At 43.8% G+C, this 11,368-nt stretch overlaps 1 protein-coding gene across 1 annotated transcript in view; it reads right to left on the bottom strand.

Annotated features, from left to right (window-relative positions):
* Positions 1-1,324: 1,324 nt before the first annotated feature.
* Positions 1,325-11,368, bottom strand: part of LOC116944154 (N-terminal EF-hand calcium-binding protein 1) — a 39,766-nt gene continuing 29,722 nt past the window's right edge. Inside the window, exons 12-13 of the mRNA XM_032957631.2 lie at positions 4,428-4,519; positions 1,325-3,189 (exon numbers count right to left, since the gene is read on the bottom strand). Of these exons, the coding sequence (XP_032813522.2) occupies positions 3,161-3,189; positions 4,428-4,519 (121 nt within the window). The 3' untranslated portion in view covers positions 1,325-3,160. The remainder of the gene's footprint in view (positions 3,190-4,427; positions 4,520-11,368) is intronic.

The following is an 11,368-nucleotide window of genomic DNA, read 5'->3' as shown; positions in this document are numbered from 1 at the left end:
CATGATGTATAGCCAACAGAAATGTCAACGCAAATCACCAGCTGCGCTTCGTTCGTGATGCTAAGTCTATGAAATGAACGACAACAAATATACAGCTATTCCCCACATTACAAATCAAACACTACACTTTCAAAAACAACATTGGTTACCTTGTCACTATGCTTCGTGGATACCATTGCAGATAAGCATGCGGCGAACGAGTGGATATTTTTTGCAAGATTACTCTTGAGACATGAAACAATGATTTGCACAAGTGCAATATGTAATAGGTGTTGGACAATTATATATGAGTAAATATCAGTAGTGGCATCAATGGCTTTGACCATGAGGACATGTTAATTTTGAACTGCGATTCCATCCGCTTTCCAGATATTTCATCACACTACAGGGCACGAAAATGTGTTCCTTGATGATGTACACAGTATTTTAAGTGTTGAGCATAAGACCTAAAGTAATTTAGAAATTTAGACTCAACCTGTGATTTTAAATAAATTTCCAGGCTGTAATTTGTGTTTATGGGTGTAAAAGAAATAAAAAAAAATATGCATGTTTTTATTTTATTTTTAAGGTTACAGCATAAGCAGACGGATATATTTGTGCAAATGTTCAACTTAATAACCCTTATATGAAAAGAAAAAAAAACCTTACGCCCTCGATAACAATATACTGCTGGAGAAGGTCCGTCCCATGCTGTATTGTCCATAAACATTGTTTCACCATACTTCCATACTCTTTGGGTCTTTCGGTAAAGTCACGTAGGTTTCGGATGCAACACAAGCGTCCGTCATTAGGTGACACAAGCGTCCGAAAAGTCGTGATCTATTATTTTTCTACCTACGTGACTTTACCGAAAGACCCAAAGAGTATGGATTCCTTGCAGTCACGAAAGCTTCAAATCAAGATTTCATCATACTTCACCACACTGGTCACTGCTGGTTGATGGAGGACTGTTTCAGATATCACCCACCACTGATGTTAGCCGTTGCCGGGAATTGAGCCCGGGTCACCGGGTTTATAGCGAAGTGATAACCACTGCCCTACTGCTCCCTGCTGTCTTACCCGAAGGTAATGAAAATGTATAACATTCACCCAGTCAGTCAACGATCATGTACTGTATATGTATAATATCTGATATTAAATGTGGGTACAAATGTCTCTATGTTAATTTTATATATTTTCTAACTACCGTATGTCAACTTGGAGAATGTCATAATCATTCGACCACTGAGCAAGGTGTTTTTAACAAGTAAATGGAACCACCATAACTCTGCAAGATGTACATTTCCCATAGCTGTTGTGCAAAAAAAAAGATCAGTCACCAGAATAATGTTTCAACAAATGAGCAGACGCATTTAATAAGTGGAGAAAAGAACAAGCTCATATGCGGGAGCAGGGACAACATCTGACCCCCCAGAAAGAAGTGTTATACTCTGGGCTGCCGACGACTACTTCTACCCTCCCCCCTCAGTGCCACATTAATGCAACTGAAATGACATGTGTACAGTTGCATGCTCATAAAAGCAGCTCAAGTGCATGGAGTGAACTCATCGTCAGCCTTTGGTCCACCCAATTCTTATCTGAACACCACTGCTGGTGTCTGGTACGGCTTCCCCCTGTGCTGTAAATTATTTTACGACGTTCAAATTCCAACATGCGTCAAAGCAAGCAAATGTGGCCATCGCCCACGATAATTAAAAAAAAGAATTATAGGTAAGAAAATATCTCACCAAAACGATGTTTCTCCCACTGCGACAATTTCTTCTCCAATATGAAATATTATTTGCGAGTTCTTTCCTTACCTATAATCATCCAAAATGAATATTTATAATAACACTGCAGTATGATAAAGCCGTACTTCTATCAGCACAGTGGGTGACAATTATTTTAAGTGAATGCTATACCTAAGGCTTTACGTCAGATTTTGGAACCGAAAATTACGACAATATTTCCACATGTCAAAATGTCAGATTTCATATATTTGCTGTGAGAGGAGCATTGGGGGCAAAAACTGTGGCCGAGCTGAGATATGGTGGCGTGGCTATGTTTCTTCTCACACCTTTGGGATGGGTGCAGATGCACAACTCCGTTATATCGCCATCAATAGGGAGATTGTGTCACTCGGGTCAGCTGTTGCAACTCACATGACCCGAAACTTGCTTAGCTCCAGTCAATTCTGCCTTTAATGCATCATTTATCTACATAACATGTTTTATGTAACCAAGGGATATCACTTTATGTGTAACTTTAGCAAGTCGTAAATAATGAATCCCTATAGGTCTCCGATGTCAATGTGTTTTCGCGTTGTACCGCGGGTCGTTTAGCTTGTCTGATGTTTTTCTCCATGTGCTGGGAACTTCCTTGTTGCGCCTGAACTCCTCAAACACCGTGACGAACAAGACGCGGTATAAGGAGCGAACACATCACCGGAGCCATCAGCTCAACCGCAGAAAACCCACACAGTAGTAATTGTGTATTTTTGTCCGTTCTCTCAACGCATAGGGTCTGGTTTGCAACACGAGATGATTGAAATAATCAAATACTCCTATTTAAATCACAATTCATAATTTGAATTTATAGTGGATATACATTATGAAAAATGTATTATGTTGTAATGTAAAACTATAATTTAAAAACATCTTTACATGTTAATTAACGGTGGTATACTGACCATATAGAACATTCTATTGATACTTTGTTGAATTTACGAAAACATTTTTATTATAATACTGTAAACGTCTATATCGTGATTTTCCATGGAATGAATATACTTTAATATTATATGAATTTATCAAGATACAGAATGCAAATACACACCGACAGACATCATTTACCAAAATCAGCATACATTATCCAGGTCAGCTGTGTCCACTGCGTTTTCAACCAAACACAGTGCCACAAATCGGTTTGTTTTACAACACACAGCTAAACAGTACGTACGTGTGCATTTAAATACCACTTCTATAAAACGAACCCTGTTACATTGATCTCTGGTCTTTCCTTGAATGTCAATGTCGAAGGAAACGTGGTTTGTGCGCGCGCGCGCGTGTGCACAAGTTGCGTGTAAGTGCCAGGAACCGTTGCAAACACCAAGCATGGACACAGCATCTGCGCTCACAAATACAACGTTGAACACCCAGAAACACGCAAGTGTGTGGATTTTTCAGTTGCTGCTCAGAGTCCACCAGGAAGCTGCAAGCAAACAAAAAAAGTGACATTGCATTAAATAATTTAACAGCAATGAAACGGAGGCGCTTTGGTACAACTACCATTATACCTGTCAATACAGCGAAACTATACAAGTCACGTCGATTTTAATGAGGCATGAGGGATTCCTGCCAGCTGCTAGCAAGCACCAATGAAGGCCAACATGGCCTTTGTCTCCCCACTGTCCGATGTTGTTAAACACCGCACCAGGTAGTCGTGTAAGGGTGAGTCGACCCACGGGAGGCCCATGACCGGTTCATATAATCGTCGCTGGTGTTGGCCATGAGCGGGAATTGAACTCGGGTTACCAGGATCGTGGCGCAGAATGCTAACCACTCCCCCACCGCTCCTCACACATAGACAGACAGCACACAAGTGTGCTTATATCCGCATTCTACTGAAATGTGTTATAACGGATGTCAACTTCATTATGCGGCCCTTGAAAGATGGGTTGTGATGTACCACTCTCGACACCGTATAACTCCCATGTATAAAGGCATTGCAGTTAATGACACCCTGACCAACACCTATGTCGGCATACACAGCTCTCCTCTTGCAATATATGCCTCGTTGGAATAAAGCAGTGCTTCAGGGCTTTTATACAGACGATTAAATAGTTAAACAGCGTTAAGACGAGTGGCACACGACGAACAGCAACACCATTTTTCCTCGCCACAGGCTTCACTTTGCAGCTGCTCCAAACAGCAGGTTCACGGTCACCGCGCACGGCCATTCGCAAAGAAGCTGATGGTGACATGTAAAATGCTGATCATCCCAATCGAGACATTAACCCAGTCAAGGTGGTCTTTTCAGAAAAATCGGACAACATTGACAGTTAAAGATGTTATTTGTAAGAGTTTTGGGGTGTTTTTTTTGGGGGGGGGGAAATGGCTGCCTTTGTTACGCATTGATCTGAAGTTGCTCTGTGCAAAAAACACCTTTGGATATCACATCTTTAGTCCGAATTCCGACTGTGCTATCACGACTTTTTCTAAGGTCCGCCTTGGTAAAAAAAAAAGTGTGCAGCTCCCTTATGAAAGCCTGCCCACGTGGTCCAGTATAAGCTGGCTGCAAGGCCCAAGCAGTGCTAACTTAGCCAGGTAAATCCACGATGAGAGATTCGGGCTTGTCTGCTCGCAAACCAGGATTGCTTGCTTCCCAAGGGTAGCGAGAATGTGTCATTGGTGTGATCGGAATACAGAGGGAACATTTAGTTATTTTACCTGGAACCAGCATCGTTGCTATGGCCTCTGGGGACTCCAGTTGGTCAACCATGCTTCTCTGGAAGCTTCGGCTGTGGCCCGTCTGTTGGTGGCTGTGAACAAGTTGTTTATTCGTCACGGTTATGAAAGCTTTACAATTCCGGTTTTACACTAGCTTGTTACATCGTAGGACCATGAGGGATAGTGATGGCTTGGGGAAGTCTACTTCCAACAGTAGATTGATAATGGCTTATGGTGATGATGAAGTCTACTTCCAACAGTGGATTGATAATGGCTTATGGTGATTATGAAGTCTACTTCCAACAGTGGATTGATAATGGCTTATGGTGATGATGAAGTCTACTTTCCAACAGTGGATTGATAATGGCTTATGGTGATGATGAAGTCTACTTCCAACAGTGGATTGATAATGGCTTATGGTGATGATGATGACGACGATGAGCTTACAATGCCCATTACAATTCAAGTACAGTCATCATGCACCTCCAGTACTATATACCCGTCAACCCATATGGTTTACCTATATCCTTGTAAAGGGAAATTGGGGTTTCAGGTCCAGACTGCGTACAGCCGTTTCAATAGGGAAATGCATGTTTTTGTCTATTTGTTTGTGTTTCTGCCTTGTGATGGGACTTTATTGGATGAACCTTGAGATTTATAAGAGCACGGGTTGACCAATAACATCTCAATTGGTCTGTAATAAGGTAGGCACTGCAATACCCATTGCATTTTCATGTCTGCAAATGCAATGTGTATATCTGAAAATGCAATGGGTATTGTGAATACAGGGATGTAGCTATCCGAGTGTCTAGGCAGTGCAACTGGACCAGAGCCCAGGTGCCGAGCTACGTAGAGGGGGGAGAAGATTGGAAAAGGGGCTCCATTTCATTCCTTGCACGAGGGCCCCTGCCAACCATGCTCAATCACAAAGCTCCTTTGTTTAGCCTGTTGCATACTCTTGGATGTAAGTACATTCTTGTGAGTAATCTCTTATTAAGGGGGCAATGCCACACGAGTGTGTGGTGGGGCCAGCATTATTATGTAGGTCCATTTGGCGCTGTATCCAAGTGCTGACCACACTGTGCTGAGTATTAATTGCAAGCCGAATTGACCTTGTGGGGGAGGAGGGGGGGGCACAGACTAACATTCACATTCATTTTTTTTACTGGTGTTGTGCACAGTCAAAAGCGAACCAGGGTTAATCCGGCTGGTGGGATATAAAACTAAACCAAGCATCAACTGATTATTGTACTGGCATTGAAAATGGTCTGATAATAATAAATGAAGTAAAGGTGCAGCCTTGCAATTGCCTCCTCAAGCCACTGCTGGTGGAAGGGACTCCACTCGACGAAGCTCGGAGGGTATTTGGCCAACTCCTCCACACGAATAATAATAATGATAATAATAATGATGAGCGAATAATGGCCAAATAATTGTGTGAAGCATGGAAATGTACATGCTTAAGATTACAATGCAAGCCAGGAAGAGGAGCACATGGATCAGAGAACATACACAAGGTAGAGAGACATCACGTCGACTATTGAGGAAAGTCAAGTTGGTTTGGGCAGGACAAGCTGCTAGCAAGGTTGATGGCCCTGTGGTTCAGACTAATGACAGAGCGGCAGCCAAAGGAGAGAAATTGCCTGAGAGCGAACACCGACTGTGAAGATGGAGCGATAAAACCAGCTAATGTACAAGTACTCCAGGCGTTATTGTATATCGCGAGACCAAAAGAGATGGCGAGACTTGGGGGGAGGTCTTTTTCCAGCAGTGGCTTTATCATGGCTCATGATGATGAGATAAATATGTAAGCAATTTGTGGAATTGTACCCACATTGGTATTATGCACAGAATATGCGCAAACTGTGCGCAGAAATGGTGATGCGATATTGGTTTGCGAAGCATTATGGGATCCCTGTTGTCTTTCTGCTGAAGGCAGATTTTAGCATACATTTTACAGTGTTCCTGAAGGGAGATCTCATGAACCAAAGTTTACTCAATCACTTTATAAGGCGGGCCTGTGAGATGCTGATGACAGGAACTCTATTTAGTCTTGATAAAATTAATACCCATGCTGCAGACAAACGACTCTCGCAGCCTAACCAAGTAGATTGCCGATGCTTAATCAAAATCTGCAGCTGAGTTTAATTGGTCCCAAAGAGACAGGTTTTTTTTTTTCCAGAAGCATATTATATGGCTCAATAAACTGGAACGCAATGGAGTGGGGGAAAAAATCACTCCAAAATGGCTTCTTGTGAAATTCAATGCACGCGTTTGCCCAATGCACAGTGATTTTGTAAAAGACTGATAGTACTTCAGTGAGGGAAAAAAGTATTTGATCCCCTGCTGATTTTGTACATTTGCCCACTGACAAAGAAATGATCAGTCTATAATTTTAATGGTAGGTTTATTTGAACAGTGAGAGACAGAATAACAACAAAAAAATCAAGAAAAAAACGCATGTCAAAAATGTTATAAATTGGTTTGCATTTAATGAGGGAAATAAGTATTTGACCCCCTCTCAATCAGAAAGATTTCTGGCTCCCAGGTGTCTTTTATACAGGTAACGAGCTGAAATTAGGAGCACACTCTTAAAGGGAGTGCTTCTAATCTCAGCTTGTTACCTGTATAAAAGGCACCTGTCCACAGAAGCAATCAATCAATCAGATTCCAAACTCTCCACCATGGCCAAGACCAAAGAGCTCTCCAAGGATGTCAGGGACAAGATTGTAGACCTACACAAGGCTGGAATGGGCTACAAGACCATTTCCAAGCAGCTTGGTGAGAAGGTGACAACAGTTGGTGCGATTATTCGCAAATGGAAGAAACAAAAAAGAACTGTCAATCTCCCTCGGCCTGGGGCTCCATGCAAGATCTCACCTCGTGGAGTTGCAATGATCATGAGAACGGTGAGGAATCAGCCCAGAACTACATGGGAGGATCTTGTCAATGATCTCAAGGCAGCTGGGACCATATTCACCAAGAAAACAATTGGTAACACACTACGCCGTGAAGGACTGAAATCCTGCAGCGCCCGCAAGGTCCCCCTGCTCAAGAAAGCACATATACATGCCCGTCTGAAGTTTGCCAATGAACATCTGAATGATTCAGAGGACAACTGGGTGAAAGTGTTGTGGTCAGACGAGACCAAAATGGAGCTCTTTGGCATCAACTCAACTCGCCGTGTTTGGAAGAGGAGGAATGCTGTCTATGACCCCAAGAACACCATCCCCACCGTCAAACATGGAGGTGGAAACATTATTCTTTTGGGGTGTTTTCTGCTAAGGGGACAGGACAACTTCACCGCATCAAAGGGACGATGGACGGGGCCATGTACCGTCAAATCTTGGGTGAGAACCTCCTTCCCTCAGCCAGGGCATTGAAAATGGGTCGTGGATGGGTATTCCAGCATGACAATGACTCAAAACACACGGCCAAGGCAACAAAGGAGTGGCTCAAGAAGAAGCACATTAAGGTCCTGGAGTGGCCTAGCCAGTCTCCAGACCTTAATCCCATAGAAAATCTGTGGAGGGAGCTGAAGGTTCGAGTTGCCAAACGTCAGCCTCGAAACCTTAATGGCTTGGAGAAGATCTGCAAAGAGGAGTGGGACAAAATTCCTCCTGAGATGTGTGCAAACCTGGTGGCCAACTCCAAGAAATATCTGACCTCTGTGATTGCCAACAAGGGTTTTGCCACCAAGTACTAAGTCATGTTTTGCAGAGGGGTCAAATACTTATTTCCCTAATTAAAATGCAAATCAATTCATAACATTTTTGACATGCGTTTTTCTGGATTTTTGTTGTTGTTAATCTGTCTCTCACTGTTCAAATAAACCTACCATTAAAATTATAGACTGATCATTTCTTTGTCAGTGGGCAGACGTACAAGATCAGCAGGGGATCAAATACTTGTTTTCCCTCACTGTACATACCTACAGGCGCAGAAAGCTGATAAGAACATAAAATGTAGAATGAAGTTTACAATGTTTGTGTTTCCAGGGAAAGATGGGTGAGCAAAAAATGTGTTATACTCCTCTACATGTCAGAAATTGTTAAAATTCTGAGAGACATGCAAACTCCAAATATACAGGCGTCAGGGTCGGGATCGAACTCACGACCTCCTGTATACCAGGCGAGGTAGTTAACATCTTGCGTTACACGGCGAGAGGGTGCGTTACACGGCATAGTGGTCGGCGCGGGATTCTTATTTAGCAAATGCAAAATCCCTTAGCCAAGTGGTTGCTTGTGGTTCTGTTGTGTTGAGGGTGAGTAGAGCTCCTCTGAGTTTGTGGACTGGGCAGACTTCTAGGATGTGGTGCATGGTTTTCTCCACCCCACAGCCACATCGGGAGGTGCTTGCTCTTATGCCTCATCAGTGCAAGTTGGCGAGGAATGGCCCGTGACCAGTCCTGAAGCTTACTGGGGAGGTTGAAACCAGGGGCTGCTGTTGTGTGGGGTAGTAATTAGGTAGTTATTTGCCAGGTCCGGTGACTCCAATTCTTGTGTCCAGGTGAGATTTGTGTTGAAGTCGTTAGTGGGTGGCTGGGTGAGTGAGTTGGTGGCTGGGTGAGTGGGTGAGTGAGTGGGTGGGTGGGTGGGTGAGTGGGTGGGTGAGTGGGTGGCTGGGTGAGTGAGTGGGTGAGTGGGTGGCTGGGTGAGTGAGTGGGTGGGTGAGTGGGTGGGTGAGTGAGTGTGTGGCTGGGTGAGTGAGTGAGTGGGTGAGTGGTTGGCTGGGTGAGCGAGTGAGTGGATGAGTGGTTGGCTGGGTGAGTGAGTGGGTGGGTGAGTGGGTGGGTGAGTGGGTGGCTGGGTGAGTGAGTGGGTGGCTGGGTGAGTGAGTGGGTGAGTGAGTGGGTGGGTGAGTGAGTGTGTGGCTGGGTGAGTGAGTGGGTGAGTGAGTGGTTAGCTGGGTGAGTGAGTGAGTGGTTGGCTGGGTGAGTGAGTGGGTGGGTGAGTGGGTGAGTGAGTGGGTGGCTGGGTGAGTCAGTGGGTGAGTGGGTGACTGGGTGAGTGAATGGGTGGGTCTTTGCAAATCTGCTTTCTTGAGGGATGTGCCAGCGGCCCACCAGGGTGTTCCCATGCACACATCATTTTTATATCATTATCATGCCACTGCTGGATGAGGTATTTCGAACTCCATGTCAGTCATGGGGGGGGGGGGGGGGGTTGCTTGAGCATACTTCACCACGCTGGTCAGTGTGGTGGTGCAGGCGGCCCCCAGAACCAAGAGATGTTAACTAACTTGGCTGGAATATAGTTCATGGGTTCGGTCCCGACCCTGACGCCTGCATATTTGGAGTTTGCATGTTCTGCCCGTAGTCGTGTGGATTTTTTCTCCGAGTCCATCGGGTTTTCCCTCCACATTTACAATCAACATGCGTTTAGAGTATTTGCCTGCTATAAATGTCCACGTTAATAAGCGACTTCGTTGAGTTATCTTTAGTGACCCGGGTCGCTATATAACTCAGTGGCCCTTACCTGGTAGAATAAACAAAAATAGTTAATATAAATAGAAATGATTTGCCTAGAAATTCCAGCTGCACAGAGGATCCGGAAACACATCTGAGAGCTAGTTACAAAGTTACAAATTTCGTTACTGTACTCCCCTTCCGGTCCATTCTTGCGTACGGATGGTAATTTGTCCACTGACTACGTGGCAATGTCAAGGTCTCCTAGCCGCGAGAGGGATTCAGAAGAGAGTTTGTGTCGTTTTGTTATTCCTCCACTGAGGGAGCGCAGAAAACAGGAGTTCACTACATGGACCGTCGTTTGGGTTGCATGGACACTGTCGCACTATGGCTTGTCCTTAGATTTCCATTCATGAAGGAGAAGTGCCCATTGGTCTGTTGATGTTCTGATGCGGTTGATGGTTACATCGGTGTCTTCAAGGAATGTCAAAGCCAGGAGATGCGATCATTGGATCTGGAATGAGATCCTTATTTCAGACGTCCGCGTTGTTCCACTCTGTTCATCATGGTTCTTCCACATCTGGGCGAGCTTCTATGATACGTACTTCTATCGATTTGCAAGGTTACAACAGTTACCCCCCTATTGAAATTCACAGACGTGCTCGGAGTGTGTTACTAGGGTGTGCCTCCCTTAAGCTGCCCTGCGGTACCGCTGCAGCGTGCGATAAGCCATCGTGCACCCTTGGCATCATTGCACAACAAGTTCCCCCCTCTCCGTTGGCAGAATAACTGTGGTTATGATAATTGGCCGTAATATTTAATCTCATTTCTCAGGAGCACTCATAAAACCGCCAGAACTACTTTCAGATTTTGCCTAAAGGGTGTGTGCATGTTTTGCGATTGGAAAATAAAAACATCCTTTTGTAAATACTGTACTGTGGAACAAAAAAAGTACTGTGAAACTCGTGGCAACTACTTAACATTATAAATTAATGTCAAGTCTCATTTCACAGTATAATCGACTGTAGTATTCCGTGAATGTACACTACGAGAGACTGAATAATACGTGCTGTTATGTGGGTTTCTTACAAATATATCAAAATTATGGCATGAGTCCATGTCTTGGCTGTATCTGAATATTCTATATTTACATTTTTAACAACAATTGACATCTCGAGCAAGATGGCTAAAAGATGCCAATACTGTACAGGAATGGATTTTTGAATGCATCCGTGCAGTGCTTTTGGTATTATAGCCATAAGTTTTCTCCGGGTATTCCAGCTTTCTCTCACATGCAAACTACTCATTGAAGGAACCAGCTCAGAGTTTGCTGGTCTTCAAATAACGATACTGAAATGATGCACTCCCAGAAGGCTGTGCGGCTGATTGGTTATGTAAGAAATAATTTTTGTACGTGGAGATTCAGATACAGTATATGATGGAGACATATTGTGTGCTTATCTACTTTGTTATTTATATTCTCGACCAGTTATTATTTAGCGTTATGCATTATGCAACGTTGCATCTTAAACAG

This window comes from Petromyzon marinus, chromosome 20 (assembly GCF_048934315.1).
Source record: "Petromyzon marinus isolate PM22_M1 ecotype Great Lakes invasive population chromosome 20, UKy_Petmar_22M1.pri1.0, whole genome shotgun sequence".
In the NCBI taxonomy this organism is placed as follows: domain Eukaryota; kingdom Metazoa; phylum Chordata; class Hyperoartia; order Petromyzontiformes; family Petromyzontidae; genus Petromyzon; species Petromyzon marinus.
This window is presented reverse-complemented; position numbering and strand designations above follow the sequence as displayed.